Source organism: Pocillopora damicornis, chromosome 4 (genome assembly GCF_964200805.1).
Source record: "Pocillopora damicornis chromosome 4, jaPocDami1.2, whole genome shotgun sequence".
NCBI lineage: Eukaryota > Metazoa > Cnidaria > Anthozoa > Scleractinia > Pocilloporidae > Pocillopora > Pocillopora damicornis.
In genome coordinates, this window is record NC_142673.1 from 24,495,421 (window position 1) to 24,515,632 (window position 20,212).

At 38.7% G+C, this 20,212-nt stretch overlaps 1 protein-coding gene and 2 pseudogenes across 3 annotated transcripts; 1 reads left to right on the forward strand and 2 right to left on the reverse strand.

The window, feature by feature from the left end:
• Nucleotides 1-1,581: 1,581 nt before the first annotated feature.
• Nucleotides 1,582-3,078, reverse strand: LOC149047345 (vacuolar protein sorting-associated protein 52 homolog; annotated as a pseudogene). The gene is made up of 4 exons (XR_016185931.1): nt 3,042-3,078; nt 2,302-2,486; nt 1,981-2,061; nt 1,582-1,812 (listed from the first exon to the last, which is right to left on the reverse strand). The product of XR_016185931.1 is annotated as a vacuolar protein sorting-associated protein 52 homolog (transcript).
• A 2,848-nt stretch (nt 3,079-5,926) lies between these two features.
• LOC149047346 (DNA repair protein RAD50.L-like) lies at nt 5,927-8,213 on the forward strand. Its single transcript, XM_089205703.1, has 4 exons — nt 5,927-6,059; nt 6,496-6,558; nt 7,059-7,165; nt 8,026-8,213. The coding sequence occupies exons 2-4, from the start codon at nt 6,502-6,504 to the stop codon at nt 8,087-8,089; spliced, it is 228 nt and encodes a 75-aa protein (XP_089061829.1). The 5' UTR covers nt 5,927-6,059; nt 6,496-6,501; the 3' UTR covers nt 8,090-8,213.
• A 616-nt stretch (nt 8,214-8,829) lies between these two features.
• LOC149047347 (uncharacterized) lies at nt 8,830-19,932 on the reverse strand (annotated as a pseudogene). The gene is made up of 3 exons (XR_016186403.1): nt 19,866-19,932; nt 13,152-14,216; nt 8,830-12,738 (listed from the first exon to the last, which is right to left on the reverse strand). The product of XR_016186403.1 is annotated as an uncharacterized LOC149047347 (transcript).
• Nucleotides 19,933-20,212: the final 280 nt, after the last annotated feature.

Sequence of the window (20,212 nt, forward strand, 5' to 3'; positions counted from 1 at the left end):
ATCAACGACGAAACTCTGCCCGTAGAAACAGGAAATACACCGCTCGATTTCCACGAACTTGCCACGGAAACCCCCTAACACATCATTCATTGCGGCAAAATTATTACGTCATCAATATTTTTGGCTTAACAATGTAACGAAATCTTGCCGTAACGCGACACGTTCCGAATAACAACAAAAACGACAGTAAAACCATTACCAATGATAATAATAATGACAAAAACCGAAGGAAACGCTGTTACTTTGTAGGTGAGTTGCAGTTCTGTTATTAATCTCATAACGTAAGATATCTGTTAAACTCATTTTCAAAGATTTAATTTGGTTACTATGATTTCCACTCGGTATAATATTAGACCATTCTAAGACATTGCACGTCAACGATCTTTGACATGCTTAATTGCCCTTCATTCAATCTAACTTTGTCATTAAATTCTGGACCCAATTTCTAACCACTTTGCATATCATTTCTGTGAGAAGTTTTCAAACTTACCCAAGAATGGGAACATAAATTTTTTAATGAGTACTTTTGACCTTACAAATGCCTGATCTTTTGTATTAGGGTTTTCAACATGAAATATTCTGGAACCAAACCCATTCAAAAATCGAAATTCGCAGCTGAACATAAAAGGAAATACGGCTCAACCGTTGCAATTTAAAAGGCCATGCTTAAATTATTCAAACAAAGATCTTTTCATGCTTTTAATCAAGGTATAAGTTTCGGGTTGCTGAAAGTTCGACGTTTGAACACAAAAAAATTCGTGTGGTTTTAAGTACTAGAATAGGGTTTCTAGATGCTTTTGTCGTGGCTGATTGTAAAACTGTTTTTAGCTTATCGCAGTAGGACTACTGTAGTCTTATTTCCCTTCACTGGCAAGGAACCCTAAGAGGGAGCTCGGATGTTCCGCTCAGAAGCCTTGTTAATTATTCAAAACGTTGTTTTGTGTTTTATGACCTCCACCCTCACATGATGAATGTTAATCAGTTCACTCCGGATCGGAAGCCGTTTAAAAGGATGTTGAGATAAAACTTTCTGAAATGTGTGATAATACTGGATCAGTTGTGTCAAAGCAGCCTAGGAAATATTAAACAGAATTGTTATGAGGGCGAACTAGAGTCTGCATCAAAGGCTAATTACATAACATGCCACTAGCTGAACAAAGCATTACATTTGGGGTCTGTGAAGCCGAGAGCTAGTCCATCTCATGGGGTATCTTCCTCTGTCCATTTGGACTTTTCTTCGCAACTTGTGTTTCTCACCAAACTAATAGTTTGTGCTTGGCCTCACCCAAGAGGTTATTTAAATACCGAAGACTTAATTCACTTTGCGAGTAGCTACTCTTTGTGAACGTGATACCTGCAGAATTGTTGTGCCATTCTTGAAGTTGGAGAACGATCTCATTATCTCTTGATTTATATTTTCAATTGACCTTTTCCAGTCCGATGCGAAACCACGCACAAGTTGTTGAATGCGTTCTAAATGGAAACAAGAAATCAGTGACAGGCCGAAGACATACAACTCGTTGTGTGGTGTGTCCCTTGGTGGACGAGTGGCCCTGGAAGCAATTGTCGGTGTCGCTTACGTTTTGACAACCACAACAGAAGTCATCATCAGAGCCAAAAGATTTTCGGCTTGTACAGTACACAAAATAGAAATGAGTACATAAAATAAAGTATATATCAGCGGAGCAAATACTGAACAGCCGACATACTTTCATCTGGCCAGATGACTTTTCCTTGTCCTTGTCCTCTTTCCAAAAGAGGCTCTGTCTCTTTGACGAAGGCAATCATTCCACCAAAAGCGGGAGAGAGAGCCTGCGAATAAAGAAGTAATTTAAAGTCATCTTCATTCTCAATCAAAGGCTTACCCTTCCAGGGCCAAATTTAAGACAAAAAAGGAGTCATGAAAATTATGAGACTAATTTAATTAAAATCATTGGGTGAAAATTTCTCCACAGTAGAAAGAACAGAGCCAGGTCACACCTCTTCAACGAACTCCTGAATTCTGGCTGTGAGTAACTACTGAAAACTTTCCACTTCTTTGGAGTCTTCAGATGTTCTCTCCTAAAAAAGGGAACAGATAAAATGTTGGCACAACAGAGAGTGTATTTATTGCACTCCAAAACAAACAAACAAACAAGCACAACAAAATTTACACACACAACCAAGAAAAAATGACCCCGATAAGAATTCAACCCTCACATTTTCCAATTCTTATTAGCCGGCCATAAATCGCTTTCGCTTTTACCGTCAGGCATTTACTATTCATGATACTTTAAATCAGGTGTTTCTGTGTAAACATACCAGTAAAACAGCCAGCATCATATCGTAGTTGTTGATTAGGAAATTATGCTGTTCTTTCCTTAAAGGAAACTCCGCGGCTATACGCAAAATGAAGTTTTCGACCTCGACTCGTAAAGCTGCAAGGACTTTGTTAACTTGGAAAAAAAATTGGTGAATAGAGGAGGTTACCACAGGGAATTTTTCACCTAAAGTACAAAATAATATTAAGAAAGAGATCACAGTGAGTGAATTAAATTTAATTATTCTAACCTTCTCATCTGGAGAACTTTCATTCAAGCTGACAATCGCGGCAGAAAACTCTGCATATCGACGGATTATCTAAAAAAAAGAAAAACACATTTGAAAAAAACTGAAGAAATCAAGATAAATGAAAAAAGGGGCTAAGTTTCTTAAGAAACTGTTGTGCTGCGTCGGTGGGAGAGTATAACAGAGTAATTTAGTGTAATCAGCTGATTACACTGATTAACGATACGATCGCTCTGACGAAGGGCTGACGTTTGAAAGGCCAGCCTTTAAACTCTTTGGTGGCCAATTTACGTTATCAACTCAGTTGATTACACTAAATTACCCTGAAGAAATCAAGATTACTTTCAATAAACAATTTAGTACTACACTTCAGGACTTTCATATCACAACCAGTGCATGTCGCGCGTTTGGCTCAAGTCACGCATGAAAGAGATAAACATTATCATACGTAACGCGAGAAAATATAAACTTTTTTGTGACACGGTGTGTCCTACGAAGCCGGTAAAAATGCCAAGAATAGTTAGAAGCCATGCTTACGTAATTTGGTCTGATGTCGATCACTCCATGTCTTTGGAAATCTGTGTTACGAACACTGTCGACATTTAACTCTACTACGTACGTGAAACGTGGCCATGACATTTCCAGCATTGTGTCCCAATACCTGGTGAGGATAGCCACAAAAATATTACATATGATTACAACGTAGACTTCTCATGAACAACTATTACGTGATTGAACAGTTTGGCTGATGACAAAGCAAACTTTCCGTGTTAACCCCTTTAACTCCCATAAGTGATTAGCACGTAACTTCTCCCTACAATATCCACACATTATCCTGTACACAGGTAATGAGAATACTCAAACTAATCGGGTGGAAGTTGTTATCTTGATCCAACACCAAATTCTCGTGATTAATTTACAAGTAGATGTGTTGCAGTTAGAGGGAAGAATTAACAATCAAATCTTGGGACTTAAAGGGTTAATCCCGGTACTCTTTAACAAATAGATTCCAAGTTGCCGTGCGTCTGTTCAGTAATAGATCACAGATGACGTCAAAATGTGGTAGGAACAAAAAAGTGGCACATGAGGCGCAGCCGAGTGTGTCACTGATGTTCTTACCACATTTTGACGTCCTCTGTGATTTATTACTGAACAGACGCTCGGCAACTTGGAATCTATTTGTTTTATATTATAAAGAATTAAAATGTGCGTAAAAAAAGTTTTAATGATTACGTCATCTATACGTCTGTCCTCCAATAGATCATAAGTGAGAGCCAATCAGAATGTGTGCATAACTGAGCTTATTATATAATTCCTGGTTGATAATTACTTACTTGTCCAGAGCCGGGACGCTTCTCTTGTGCATCAGTATTCTGTATCGGTGTACAATGTGTATACATAGGAAGATTCCAATAGCGTCAAAACAGCTCTCCAAATATGTGTCCACTTGTTTCTGATTTGGAAATCAAAGGCAAACCAAATTAGTAAGTACTTCAGCCCACTCTCTGAAAAATACTTTAGCAAGGAAAAAACCGTGACAAAATAGTATTAATAATAAAAAAAATTAAAACGTTTTGGTCTCTTTAAAGACACAACACCTTTGTTAACAGTCACTGTAACAACTTGACAAACAATGGGAAAACTGAAAGCACTTTCGCCGATTTCATTTTATCTCTCCCAAAAGATCTCTTTGAAACAAACTTAACTCTTTGACATAACTTACCAGAAATAAGGGTAATGTTTTGCTGAACACAGCGGTAAACAGATCTCTTGCTGAGTTTTTCTGTACCATGAAAAAGTCAGCTAGGAATAGGTATTCACGGCAGCTGTTATCCAGTAAAGCAAAGTGCATGCTGCGAAACAGACTTTCAAAGAAGTGCTGCAAAAAGAAGAGATTAACAAACGGTTCGAAATACTCTCCATCATCATGGGTAAAGCTCAAACAATTACACTACATTTCCTCCGAAATACATTGACAGTAAGTGTAACACAGCAAGACGCGTCAATAACCACACAGCTCAGTGCAAAATATATTAGCCTCGCCTCGGCTAAATCAGAATTCTAGATAACAAGTTACTGCTGCAAAAAAATTGCAATAGTTCTTTTTTTATTAAATTGCGATGGTCAACGAATAGCAAATTTTAAGCAAATGATGAAGTAAATGAACGCTTTTTAACAGTAGACATTTTGTTTTAGTGTGGCCATTGACTTGCTCACCTTCTTTTCGCTCTTTTGCGCCGCATGAAGCACGATCACGGGTTCTTCTAACTCTGATGTCAAAACACTGCCACGGCTTCCAAGAGTGAAAATTGTGGAACGATTCTTTAAAGCAACTCTTTCAGAGAAAATACTTAAGAAGAATTGAGGAAAAATCTGGTTTAGTTGATCCAAATGCTACACTCATACAATTGAATAAGATCCCCGTTGAAAGGTTTTGATGGCCCCTAGGTATCCTTTTGTCCCATTAAGCCACATTCACAATGCCATCACAAATTACACCAATACAGCTGAAAAATTACATGTTCATTTGGAAAAGGATATCTCTCTTTGCGTTGTCCTCAATTCCCATAAGGTCGCCTCTATCCGCCCGTTCTTCAAACTGAGAAAAAAATATTACATTGATAAATGCACAAATGAAATAATTCTTGCGGTTATAACGAAAAACGGAAAATATCTTTTAATTCAGAGTGACATGAGATAATATTGGCGAGAAGGATTCAAAACTTGGCGAGTCCTTTGTTACAGAATAACTTGACCCCTTGAGCACGGAAAGTTGTGTTATGCGATCCAAGCTGCTTCACTGATGGGAAAATTTTCGCGTGCTTGCAAAAAAAATGGGCAGGAAATCAACCAAGAGAAAGTGATATTTGCTCACCTGTAGCTTGAGAAGTTTGGAAATGTACGTTTTAAAATATGAGAAATAAATCTTGCTTATGGTGTCGCTGTTCAGCCTGCGAGCAGGCTCTGTGTTTGGGTTTCGCCTTACAGCCCCTTTTTCCCTATTACGTCATCGGCAGCCGCTTATGGGAAAAATCATCTCATCGATAGGCCATTCAAACATGATATATTTCGTATATCATATGTGGTAATGGCCGTATCTCACATCAAATCACTTGTCTGTCATTTTGAGAATATTCTTTTGTAATTTTGCTGGACCAAGTATTTAGATGAAAAGGTCGTTTTCTGCTTACCCGTTCCAGTCTCCTTAAAATGTTCCTGAAATAAGATAATGACACAAGCGAGAGCAAATCAAGACTAGGCATTCAATAAAAAAATTAGGACGAACTAGAAAAAAATGACTGAAGGACAGAAAAAGCTTGTTAGAGTTTAAATGTTACAGTGAAGACAATTTTTTTAATGCAGACTCGACAATAGAGCTGTGGCTGTAATTTATAATTAGGTCAAAGATCTCCTCTAATCGTTTTTCTGTAGATATCGATACAACTGAAATTCGTGCAAACGAGGAAGAAGGAAGTGGAGCGATTAAAGCACGACGGACGTATAACTACAGGGTAAAAAGCTTTGTTTTCTTTTACCCTACTCTAGATAAACTTGCTAAATAAGTTCTTTAAAGAAGAAGAATCCCCCTCTTCATCATTTTATGTGAAATAGTCTTGCAATTTTATCAGAGGACTACGAAGATTCTGATTAGTATTTATCCTCTCAGGCTTTTTCAAAGTTTTACTCAATTATTTAAGAGAGTCTGGTGTAAGATTACGGACCTAAGCTGATAAGATGGTCGATTCTAATTATTTTTTTCGCTGGATGATGTATTGAAATTGCCGGAGATGTTATATTTTTTAGGTAACTTCTGGTGGTCGGTGAATATTTTTAATGATGTATGCTGTTGGTAAGGATTCACAAGTGAGCACGTGAGGAGTGCAGAAATAATTCAACTCTGTCGTCCCTCGGAATTAAGTTAATCTTTTCCCTTCGCTGTTTTATCAGGTGGTTATGGTTAAAGGAGACACAGTACTGGACATAAGAGGACGCTGTAGCGCTGGACAGAAGGTTTGAATCGGAAGCGTACACTAAGATAAGACCCCACGAGGCATCCGTCCTTCGAACAGGCCTTAAAGATCTTAAATTGGACTCTTGCGAGCATAGGAACCTTGTTTTCTGTTTCGTTCTTTATTTTGTTTTGTTATTATAATTATTATTTTTTCTTTTGACGTGTGTTTGTATCATCGTTTTTACAATGATTTGCCTGGCACACTATCAATTGAGCTGCATAGGAGAATTGACGTAGTGGCAAAACACATAAGTCAGTGAAATTTTGATGTTCTTTGTCACTTTGAGATGCTTTTACTACCCTTCTCCTGACCTTCGAAACATAAATCGTAAAAGTGCAAATGGGAGCTGACTTTTGACTTTCTGAAGGACAAAAGATTGTGTATTGCTGGTACGGTATATTTAACCAGAGACTGTTTGGAAAATTTTCATTTAATTTCGTTTTTTCTTTTTACAAACCCTCTCTTTACTTTTCATCTGCTGATATATTGCTATCACAGGTTCTGGCATCGTTGATAATCAGATTAGCTCTGGCAGAAACATTCTGTCTGAACTGCGGTATTTTAACTCTCGACGAGCCGACTACAAATGCGAACCAATTAGCAGCGTAAGTTTCTTTGATAATACTGCTCAGCTTACTGCTGCGAACTGAGTAGTCTGTTGCTGTTTATACGTCAGATGTTTGCAGATTTTTCACGATTTGTATCGCCTTATTAAGTTTTTGATCAGCCGCCCACAGTTGTCTTTAGACGGTTCTCGGGTCATCCTAGTTTGCTTTCAAAAATTAAAAAAAAGACAGTTTCTTTTCATCCAGATGGGCCATTTATTTTGTTTGGAGGTGGTACGTTTGATAGTTGTCTTAGTTCGTAGGCCGTTATTTTCATGAGAGTTAGAATCGGAAAAGTGGGTAAATTTGTGTGGGGAAGAAAAACGAAAACAAATTTTATCATCGAAGAGGCACTGTTGTAAGGTTCTACAGGACCCACTAAATACCTTGTTTTTCTTATGAACAAATTTTCCTTGTTAGTCAGTGTGTTAGGCTTACTAATATAGTTGCCCATTGTTGCCTGGTTCTCATCAAATTTTTTTTTTCTTTTGGCTCTCTGACTTTGTAAAACAGATTTTAACCATATGACGCGTTCGTGGTTAGAGAAAATTTATTTAGTTCTTTATGTTGAATCTTAACCCTCACTGCGTCAAAGTATGACATTCTTCATGTTAGATTTGTGTTTCATCGCCAGAAAAGTCGAATCGACTCGCACAGTTGAACCGTTTTAACAGCAATGGTTGAATATGAAGACAGAGCCTTTTCAACTTTTAAAACTATAGACATCACTAAGACGCTCTAAGTAGTAAATCTCTTTAACTCTTTAATTTATTGCCAAAGCTTCTGCTGAAGCTTATTTCCTGACGCTAAATTTGAAATTTTCGGGTCGGGCTTCTCACGTGCTTTTCTCTATTTTGCAGTGGTTTCTCGAAGATAGTGAAACAGAGTGTGGCTGCTCTGCACTGGGAGGAATCCTTCCAGTAGATTTCTTGTAATGAAAGGAAATTACATGTCAAGGCTCTTCACTGACGATAACTTGATGTTTTGCGTTAATATTGTACAATATTTAAAGATAACTGAAAGTTGATATTATAAGACTTCAAAGGAACATCGTGTAGAGTTTGATTTCCGTGTTATTAAGATTGTTGTTGTTAATTAAGATTCAATCATTTTCTGATAAAAACCATTCAGCGGTGAGATAGGAAAGCTGTATTTCCTTTCATTCAAATCCGAATTTGACGACAATTTGCAGGTTCTTACTCGAACACTGTCACTGTAACAAAACCAAGCTGAAGGATTCAAATGCTCCTCGAGTAAGTTATTGTCACCGTCTACAAACTCAATGCGAAGTTTTATTATTCATGGAGCATTCGTCTCATCGCCTTCTCGAACGCCCTCCATATAATATAATAAACGAATTATATTCTTTTGTGACTGCATCGAAAAATTTAGCTTTGCGGTACTGCTAACTTTTGCTCTTCGACAGGTATCATGACCGTGTGGTCTAGGGCACTGGTTTAGGAAAAAATCTCTTCTGAGGCTTGGGTTCAACTCTTATAGCTGCCACCACTCAACTCACGTGTTAAACCTGAGTGAAACTCAATAGGATACGTTTTGACGTGATGACATTGTTTTAGTGTTTTGACACGAGATGGGGTTTTAAAATAAAACATAAAAAATTGCAAATTATGACCGTAAAGTAAACAGGAAAATCAAAGAGAACGTAAGGTGCAAGTATATTTATTTCATTACAAGTGGTAAGAAAAAGGGAAGAAACTTGAATTCTACCATTGATATGTATTTTCTAAAAGGAATCTGAAAACTGCAATAGGATCTTTCGCAAGCCACCTTCATATGTTGCATCCAACATCAAATTGTTTCGAAGCTTGAAGCAAAAGATCAGCCGATTCCTCGGCAATTCGTCTACGATTATTTGATGGGAACGGGCTTATCCTTGCACACACAATGGTGATTTCCAAAGTGCTATTACCCTTAGAAGTCAAAATGGAAGGATCAGCGCCTAACGAGAGAAATGTCTTCAGTACAAGCTGATTGCCACCTTGAGCAGCTCTATGTAACGCTGTGTATCCCTCTGCATCACGACACTCGTCTATGACACGGAATCCTAAGGGAAGGGCCTTTATCGCTTTCATAACGGGAAAAAGTAAAGTTATCACAGGTGTGGTACTCCAGAAGATTTTCTGACGGGCCTCTCGGCTTTCTAAATGCCAGCAGGTGGAATTCGGACGTGTTAAATGGCTTCCCACAGTCGATGTGAATGGGTGCATCAAATCGTTCCAAGATTACGTCCAGCCACTTGCCACCACTCTGAAGGTGAGCTAACAGTGGTGTTCGACCTTGCGCATCTTTACAGCGTAGACTAAGGCCCTTCGAAGGTATAAGGTAAGCAATTACTAGCTTGTGTACCTCAAAGGCGTGGCGCAATATATGTGTTTTTTCTTCGTCGCACGTCTGGGTTAAGTCAACCTCTCTTGAGAGGAGAATCCTAACTATTGAGTCGTGATACCTTTGGTTTACGGCCAGAATTATGTCTAAATCATCCATGTTGTCGCACCAGCTACACTCGTGCACTTCGGTAGAAAACGCCGTAGCAAAGTCTAGAGGGGTTTTCCCTTGAAGGTCATATAAATCTGCTTTTGCGCGTTTTTCAAGTAGCCGTATGACACAACACTCCTCTCCATTTTTTGCTGCGAGATGCAAGGCTGTTCTTCCATTTATATCCATCGCATTTATGTACGAATTATTTGATGATTCGATAATATCTATAAGCTTTGAACACTGAAAGTTTAACGGCAATGTCCTATAAATGACATCAGAATTACGTGTCACCGTAATATCACCCTTTCACCCCAGAACTGTGGTAAACAACGAACCGTTCGCGATCACTCTTCGAAATAATACAATCGAATCGGTTTCATATGCATTTATGACAGTATAATGCAGAGGCGTCATTCCGTTTTCATCAGTTTCATAGATGTTCGCACCCATGTCTAACAGAGGTTTGATGTCCCGGTTGATTTTACAAATGGCGCTGCTATGAAGCGGTGTAGAGAGGTTTTTACTTTTTATGTTAAGATGAAGAGAAGTTCGTTGAGAGATGAGCCATCTAATTAAATCGTAATGCCCATGACATGCAGCAATGTGAAGAACCGTGGCCCCTTGGCAATCCTTATCGTCACACTTTGCACCATACCGCAAAAGCAGGGACGCGACCTCAATATAACCGTATCTTGCTGCAAGTAGAAAGGGTGTGGTGCCACAATGGCACAGATCCCTTTCGTATTCTTCTAGCTCTCTTTTATTCAAAAATGTTCTCAGCTGATTACACTTCTCTGAGTTGTTGCAAACAGAGGATAAATTTTGAAAGCGCATACATTTTTGAGAAACTCTTGCACCACTTCTTATAAGAAGCTCTGATATCTCCACATGATTTTGTCTTATCGCTTCATGAAGAGGAGTTCGGCCTGTGAAGTCCTTGCAATGGATTGTCTTATCTTCCACAGAAAGTAGTAATTTAACAACCTCTGTATGTTTTTCGGCGACTGCTAAATGAAGTGCACTTTGGCATTTAATTCTGTAATTATCGTCTGCCAAAATGTACCCATCTGAGTCTTTGAAGTTATAACTAGGCCCTGCCTGATATCGGACTTTGTTTCCAAGCCAGTAAAATGCTCCATCACATCGCATGCAGGTGTCCAGTATACCGATCTTCATCAGGAATTTAACAACGTCTGTATGGCCGGCGTGAGCTGCATATTGAAGACAAAGATGGTCTGCATTTGACCCACTATAGTACAAAAGCTGAACAACATCTAAATGTCCATTTTGTGCTGCGAGCTGGATGGCTGTCAAGTTAACACCATTTACTTCTCGAAACGAAGCGTTCCTTTTCAGAAGAGCTCGTATTACGGCTGTATGACCTCCCGATGCAGCTGCGTGTACCATGGTGGAGTTCCAAAGGGTGGTTTTGGCTCGTTCAATAGGATCAGTTGCAAGTACAGAGCTATCCATTAGAGAGTAGAGCGAAGGTGGTGGCTTTGTTCGGTGTTCAATGTTAGCTCCCTTGTTGATGAGAAATTCAACGTTTCCTTTGAGACCGCTCTTTGCTGCAACAAAGCCAGGAGTAAAGCCGTAGTTGTCCTCACAGTCAACGCTATCAAACGCTGGAGCAAGTAACTCAAGAATTTTTCTATTGCTATTTGCTGCAGCTAGATGGAGAAGTGTCCTGTTCTCGCCGTCAATAGAGGCATTTATGTAAGAAGCTTTGATATTGCCAAACTCTTCTAGAAAATTGTCGTCACCCTCTCCAAAAGTAACGTGTTGAGCTAAACGGTAGATGTCCATAGAAGAGTTCTGGGTCTTTTTTACAACACTTAAATAATATTCCGCTAAGCGTCTGTGACCACGTTTCAGACTTACATAGTATGGGTTTCCAAGGTTTTCATTGCTAGTGAGCCACTCCGTAAAGGAAAGGTGGAAAATAGTGATGGTGTTGTCTGCGCCATATCTGATAAAATGTGAAAGATCCTTAAGCGCGTAAACAAATTCATATTCATAATCGATGTTTTCCTGCGTTCTTAAAACTCGATACAAATCATCAACCGGCATCGGTTCAAATGCAGCCACCATGATCTCTAGAATAGCTAAAGCGGGCTTGAATTTCTCTCTGGAACCATAAATCCTTTTCAAGTACCTCTCGTAAATCCCACCAATTGTTTTTGGAATATGTCCGAAGTCATTATTCCTATCGTCTTTCCAAAAATGAAACATTTCTTTTACGTAAAGAAAATTTCCTTGGCTCTGGCTTAATAACCTGCTCGTCAGGAAAGAAATCTCTTCACCGCTACTAGAACCTAACGTAGCTTTCAATCTTTCGAGAATAGAAGCGCTAGCGTCTTCGAATAGTTTAGCGGTGATAAAGACTTCGATGTCTTGTAAGTTTCGTGCATCTTTGGAAGACAAATACACTTTGGGAAAATGACTGAAGTGTTTTAATACATTTGAGTCATTGCGAGAAGTCATCACAAGCCTGATCCATTTTGGCAGCTTACTGGACGTTTCTCTGATAAACTGAACCACTGAAGTCCCTCCACTGTCTGACGAGCATTCGTCTAAGGCATCTATGACAATGAAATAGGTTTGAGGTTCACCTTTTAACTGCAAAAGTGGCGCCATCACGGCTTGTTCGAAACATTCAAGCGGATCTCCTGAACAACTCTTAAGAACTGAAAGGATGAATAAGCTGTTAGAGACCAACATTCCATATTCTGGAACTCTTCTGGCCATCAAGTCGACTAAATTGCGAACAAATCGACCGGGGTCCTGAGTGGCTTTGTCTGCGTGCTTACATAAATGGTAACCAATGATTCTTTTGTGAATAAAAGGATTAGATGAGCGAGAACAGATCAGTTGGGCAGTCAGTGCAGATTTCCCTGCGCCTGGCTCACCAATTACTAGAACCCCACGATCGGTATCCTGTTTCATCAAATTCGTTTCCAGTTCATTGTAGAGCCAGCACCGTCCAGTGAACCTTTCTCGGGCATTACTTAAGTAGCTTATGAAATTGAATTCCTTACTGTCAAAAGGAACAAAACCATCTTCCATCGGGCAACCTGAAAAGAAAAAAAAAAGATAAAATAAACTGAAAACAATTGCGTTGACAGTTTCGATGTTTATTTCGAATAACTTTGTTTTCTCTTACGTCTTAAGGTCTCCTCTGTCTCTTTCTCAGTGTCCAACAAATTAACTTAACCCCTAACTTTCGCCTCTCACGGTCGACCTCTTTGATGTACTGCCATAAAGGGTAGGAAGCATTGTTTTGCAGTCGATAGTTATCATGAAGTGAATTACTGGATAAAACAAAACACAGATAAGAGTAGTTTGAACGGTCCTAACTCGTCACCTTTACCAAAACTCGAACAGAAAGCTGTCCTCTTTACTCTCTATCTTTTCATTGGCATTGATTTGCCTCTAGTTAGATAATCAAATTAGCTGTTCATCCATATCTGACAGAGTCAAAACTCACCATCGTTGTAAGAGTTCTTACTTAAACATCTAGGGCGACTCAGGAGTACTATTAACAGCAACCACAGAGTGAAGTACTTATTCATGCCGCGAAGGTTGTCAAAGACAAACTGCTTTCCCCTTGTAAACATCCGTCTGACAAGGTTTGAAACTTGTGTTACATATGAAAGGTTTCGATTTGCCGCCTTCTCCATTCTTTCATCAATACTTTTCAGAAGCTTAAAGACCTTTGTCTGTCGGGTTTGCAAACTCAGCTGTTTCTTCTGTACCTTGTTGCTTACACCTTTGCAGTCTTTCTTGAAGGACTTTATTTTCCCTTTAATGTCATCCAGTTGACCTCTCACTGTCTCTCGGAAATCTGCCAGAACTTTTCTTTCAATACTACGTGCATCGAAATCTTTCTCCATTGCATCAATCTGTGCGAGGGCCGCTTTGGCGTCATTGTCAGAAATTAAGTTCGGATCTTGAAGGAGATTTCTTATCGCTGCAAGGGCATCTGCCTTTTCTCCATCTGTTAGCTCCTGTCTCGGAGCGTGTCCCCATTTGGTATTTCGCGTCTTTCGCACCTCTTTAACGAGATGGTGTTGTACGGGAAAGTGAGAACACCAGAAGAGAAGATTGGTCAATCCTGTGCAGTCAGTACTACTCGCGTCTATCACATCAACAGCGCTGTTCCCCAAATCGGACATGAAAAGTTTGGCTACCTCCCAGTAACCAAGGTTTGGATCTGTCCACTTGTAAGAGTCGCTTTGGCGCCACCTCGGAGAATTTGGTTTTCCACCTCTATGGTACATTAAAAGCTGTGTAGCCCAAGCACAAGAGTGTTTTAGGGGGTTTCTACAGGTGCAAGGGGGTGTAGAGGTAAGGTTTGCCATTAACACTTGATGAAAGGCTTTCATCTCCCTCTCGATGAAAGGCCTTAGCCCATCACACATAAGAGAAAGGGCGTGGCTTACAGCCAGCCAGTTTTGGTACTCTTTCTTCAGGATTTTTGATTGCCAGTTCGCTGCAGTTGAGCAAAACGTCATTGCTCATGAATGGTTTCCAGTCTGGTGAATATGACAATCTGCAACAGCAAGGAGATTTACTTTAAAATGGGAAGAGATAATAAACGTATGGAGAACCCTTCTCACCCATGCCTGCCCTACTTTGAAAAGGCGATCCCTTCATGCAGATGTAACAGTTGAGTGTATCTCTTGACTGGATGCCAGTAGGTGGGAAGTTGTGAAGGATGTAGAAAGAGAAGCAGATTTATCAATCTATCGCTTTATATGAATGATTTTTTAAAGGTGTCACATTTTAATTCACGCGAAACAGCATGTACTAGTTCAAAATATAACAAATCTTGAGATGAGTTAAAAGAAATTGGAATTGATCCTCGAGAATTTTCCAGTCGCCCCACTTGGAAAACCTATCGGTGTTTTACTGACGCAGAGGACAACAAATTTTTTTGTACCAAGAACTTTCGCTATTGTTTGTTCCATGACTTGACGTTTTCTACCAATTAAATTCGCTTTGAGCTGGAAGCTTTTCAAAATATGATCATTTTCTCTTTGTTCAGTGCATTTCATATCGATTCATATTGGAGGAGAGAGACCGCACAGTATCTTTGGTCAGCGTTTATTGAGTATTTTGTGGTGTTGAAGTTTTACTTTATCTCTAAAATTATGTGAATTGATATTTTCAAGGCAAATAACTGTACCTGACGGAGGAACAGCAGAAAGCCTGACAATATGCTGTCTATTTTACATATTATTGTTAAAACACACTAAAATAACTTTTGTCTGAGGCTTTTTAAGATAGCAGAGGGGCTCTTTTGTTTTGCCTCGATTTATGAAAAGTAATAAGTTTATTGCGATGGAATTTTACATTTTATTTTACAAAAAAGAAAACATTAAATGTCCCACCTCACCCCATAGATCCAAAAAACTTTCACTCTTGCATGAGTAGCGTAGCTATGTTTAAATATCCTAGCCAATGTCTGTGATTTCCGACGCTTCCGTCCGAATGTGGACGTTCCCGTCTGATTTCCAACGATTTTGTCCATATAAGATAAGACTAAAGGTCACTAAATACAAGCCATTGCTAAACGGCTAGGTTGCGAAGCACGATTCGATGTTTGTGGTAAACTGAAGACAATTTTCGGAAGGATTAGGTTTCAGAATCTCAAAACACGTACATTGTCATAATTTTGTATTTCTTTACAATGGCAACGATAAGGAATATATTATTTCAAGAGCATACTTCGCTTCCAGAAACAGAAGAGCAACTAGTTGAAATTTTAGTTCTTAGGTTGTAACTGAAACTTAAAGTGCCTATGACACAAAATTTTTTTTGCGTCAATATTTAGCTTATTATATGTACAAACTAATTCCGATAGAAGAAAGATTTCAAAAAACTTAAAACTCAGTTTTTTCGGGCCATAAAGTGCTCTTATTTTGCCTGAAAAGTTTCCCGTGGACTGATAATTAACGGGCGATGACGTAGAAACCTGTGAAAACTCTCAATCTCTCACATCTCTGACCATCTCTTGTAATTTTGTATCAGTCAGCGTTGAAATACTCTTGAAATAATGTCCGATAGCGATGTATAACTTATACATTACTACCTTCAGCAGGCTCTACTGAGAGTTTTGATACATCGTACCTAAGTAGTAAAGAAGAAATGGAAGTTGCACGTACGGTTCAGCCCTACGAAGGAGAACCGCGTGCGTCAAAGGAAGATTTCGACGACGATAACGCGCGCTGTCATTGGTTGAAAGAGCGTGCTGTACGGGAATATTGTGCAGAGCTAAAGCTGTCACGCCATCTGCAAAATTCAGGTGTACTATATCCGACTTTCTCCGGGACTTCTAACTAGTTTTTTTCGGAACAGGCAAGTCGGCAAATAGGAACAGAAGAACCCAACAAAGGTTTGTAAACATGCCAGGCGCCGTAATTGACGTTATTATAACGTGAGCAGAGACGAAAATCCTCAGAGAGTAAACGAAAATGGCCAGTCCGAGTTTTGAAGGCTTTTACACTCAGCTAGATTGCAAGCCTATGTACGGTAATAAAAATGAAACGCAGCCAGCACACAAAACTTATATACCGGGTGTATAAGTTTTGTGTTCAAAAACAAAACAGAACAAAACAGGAATGATGACAAATATAGCCAAACTGGCATAACTGTTCAAACTCGTACTAATCACACGTTGCTTGACCAACAGTCAAGCAACGTGACTGAACCAGACATGAACATCATAACATGCTTTACATGTGAAGAATACATTGTTGAGTTTAAATCAAGGAAATTACGCTAAATTTTGTATGACTGTTTCCTTAATGCTTGTCGATCTTAAGTTTCTTGTTCAGCAGAGTTTTATAGCTTAACACTGTAGCTGCTAAGACCTGCACTTGCGAAGGTACACGGAACTTATGAATAGTATCGCCACTATAATGCCCTTGTTTTAGTGCTACTGGTTAGAAAGATCCCCAAAATGAAATTTCTACTGTCTTGTACCTCTAGCCGGTAGGATCTTTGGAGGCGTAGAAAGTACTACCGACCAGAGGTACAGCTTGCATATTTGGTCAACTTTGCCCAATTGTTATTACGCTTTGCTTCACATTTTACTTTTTCTGCACTCCAAATTAGTCTAACAGTTCTTTGAATCACTTTTTTCAAGAATAAGTATATATTTATTTATTTTTATTTGGTCTTGTCCCTCTGGCTGGTAGGATCTGAAGGAGCCTATAAAACACCACTGGCTAGAGGTACAGCTTGCATACTTAATGGCCTTTGCCCAATTTTTATTATGGTTTGCTCCATATTTTACTTTTCTGCACCCCAAGTTGTAGTCTTACACTCTTTGGAATCACTTTTTACAAGAGTGCATTTGCATTTATATTTTTTATATGGTCTTGTACCTCTAGCTGGTAGGATTTTGAGAGGCTTAGTAAAGACTACCAGCTAGAGGTACAGCTTGCATATTTAATCAACTTTGCCCAATTTTTATTACAGTTTGCTTTGAATTTCACTTTTTGGCATTCAATTTAGTATAACACTACATTAGAATCACTCTTTTCATGAATATCTTGTTTCTTGGTCTACCTCTAGCAGGTAGGATCTTAGGTGGCGTAGAAAATACAACAGGCTAGAGGTTCTTTGTGCATTTATGGTCAATTTAGCTCATTCATGTACTTCTTGATTTATGGAAAAAACCTTTCTACTTTCCATGTTAGTCTTATACTGTTGTGGAGTCACTCCATAGGTATATTTTCATGCTTTGCAGTCCTGTTCATCTGGCTAGTAAGATGGTAGATTACTCAGAAATCACTACCAGCCAGAGTAGCAGCTTAAGTATGTGACATAAGCTTGAAATCATTAAAATTGTTATGTTTGTTTTAAATATATTTTAAGTCAATAAATTTTAAACCAGCCTGATTTGTAGTTTCTTTGGTTGTGGATTTGTTTCAAGACGATTATAACCGGTTTTAGATGAATTTGAATTGAAATTCATTTTAAACTTCAGTGGACATGTCAATCAGATTTACTGAAGTAATACTTTGCCTAAGTATGAGTGGAATTTCTTAGTAAAAAACAGTCTCTATTTTCATGATATTTGTGTTTGATTAGAAGTATTGTTGACAAGGCAACCATTGTCTGAAATACTAAAATCAAGTCATCTTTAGGTAGTCATAGGATAACATTATTTAAATTCACCAAATTGACATTTTCCTTTTGTATTTTCAATGATATTTAACAGCTAGTACACAAGTTATTCTTGAAAATATAGGTTATCTACTTCTCCAGAAATTATACAATTATATAAATGAGATTAACCTGTGGAAAAAATGATTCCATTGTAGTATAAGATAAAAATGGAATGCCAAAAAGTAAAATGCAAAGCAGACTGTAATAAAAATTAAGCAAAGTTAATTAAATATGCAAGCTGTACTTAACCCTAAGTCTAAGATCCAACTAGCTAGAGGTTATAGACCAAATAAAAGAGAAAATAAGGAAACAGCCATACAAAACTGTGCGAAATTTCATTGATTTAAACTCAACAATGTATTCTTCACATGAAAAGCATTTTATAATGTTTGTCTGGTTCAATCAAGTCGCTTGACTGTTGATAAATCGCAAATGGTGTTACTGTAGTAGTCCGCTATATCGTTATAGCCGACATTTTCCGATAATCATCCGACTCGGAAACTCGTCACTAGTGCTCCTCGGATGTACCTCTTGCCGGTAGAATTTAGGCACAACTGACGTCCAATGCGGCTAGCTCATCATAGCGATCTCCGATCATCGCAGTCAAGGAAGCCTCAGAAATTACATCGGCCGCCCTTCGAGAGAACAAAAAAGAGCTTGCTCTGATATCCTCTCCGATGCGTTGAGTGGAAGGCCACATCTGTCATTGCAGCCGAGTTTTACGGCGCTGTCATCCCGAGCAATCTTCATGTTCCGGTAAATTCGGCTGTCGTTCAATCACCAAACACACGCTTGAACAGTTTGTTTTCTACTTGCGTGATTTTATGAGCCACAATTCGACCGGATTTCACTGAACATTTCACTTCAGATTCTGTATTAGAAACTAAAAGGCTTCAGACCGGCGAAAGAGTTAAATTCGACCTGCCGAACTATTAAGTTTGTAAACTATTACGGAATGTGAACTTTGATGGTGTTTTAACTTTGATCGTTTGACATTTTTGACAGCTTTAGTCTTGTACAGCCCATCAGATTATTTGAACCATTCTAGCAGGGATTCTGACGGGTTTATTTTAGCGTGCCTTTTAATAGTAATAGGACCAAGTGGAATCCAATTCGGTCTGTAATGATACGAGTGATCAACAAAATCGGACGACCGCGAAGCGGGAGTCCGATTTGTTAATCACGAGTATGATTACAGACAGAATTGGACGACACGAAGTACTGTTACCAGTTAATCAAAACTATGACAAAATTTAAGAAAAAAACTAGACATTGGTCGTACGTTTTCATAAAAAAACCAGCAGTTAACTCAGCGAAATGCGAGACAACAGCTCGCGCTCATGACGCGTTCTGTCCACTTACGTAGGCATGACGAGTCAACTTTCCCTTAAACTGTTCTATTACTGTCCAATTACAAGTTTGACGTGTACACTGTCCTATTGGTGCTGAAATCAATCGGGCTGGTGATAACCAATGACGTTCGAGAAGTTTGTTATAGTTTTGATTAACGAGAGTATAGAGCATGCTGACGACACTGTTGTTCGCTTTGGAAATAAACTTTGATTTGAAAATTGAAAGTAATGCGTGGGGAATTTAACAGATTCTCTATTATAAAACAAATAGAGGAGCCTTGACTGTGCTCAGTTCTGTTTTAAAGCACCTAGGAAGCGGCTAGAGTACGAAAGAAGTGGGGAGAAACACCCGACTACGTCTGTCAAAAATGTCAAACCATCAAAGTTCAAAAACCATCAAAGTTCACATTCCGCAATAGTTTACAAACTTATTAATTTAACTCTTTCGCTTGAAGCCTTTTTTAGTCTGAAACACTTGACTATGTCTAGTGTTTCTCCCTACACTTTCGTTTATAAGCGTGCAGTCTACTCACGAAAGATTGCAATTCAATCGGAATTAGACAATACAAATTTTGCAAGCTCACGAATAAAATCGAATAACTATCTCAATGCTTAGTAATACTACATTAACTTCGTTTACTTCCGTTTTGGCCAGCCTTACATTGTCTTACCTTGAGAAATAAATTCAAAAGCGATTCTTTACACCGTTTCCCTATTATGGAAATAAAAAGGTTCCCGATTTCCTATGAAACCTCGTGTCAGTTCTCATCAACGACGAAGCTCTGTCCGTAAAAACAGGAAATACACTGCTCGATTTCTACGAACTCGCCACGTCATCAACATTTTCGGCTTTAACAATGTTACGAAATCTTGCCGTAACGCGACACGTTCCGAATAACAACAAAAACGACAGTAAAACCACTATCAATGATAAAAGTAATGACAAAAAACCGAAGGAAACGCTGTTACTTTGTAGGTGAGTTGCAGTTCTGTTATTATTCAGAACATAACATGTCTC

Coding starts and splice junctions, on each gene's coding strand:
- LOC149047346 (XM_089205703.1), top strand. CDS start 6,502: ATGGTTAAAGGAGACACAGTACTGGACATAAGAGGACGCTGTAGCGCT. Junction 6,559..7,058: donor GCTGTAGCGCTGGACAGAAG/GTTTGAATCGGA, acceptor TTGCTATCACAG/GTTCTGGCATCGTTGATAAT. Junction 7,166..8,025: donor AATGCGAACCAATTAGCAGC/GTAAGTTTCTTT, acceptor TCTATTTTGCAG/TGGTTTCTCGAAGATAGTGA.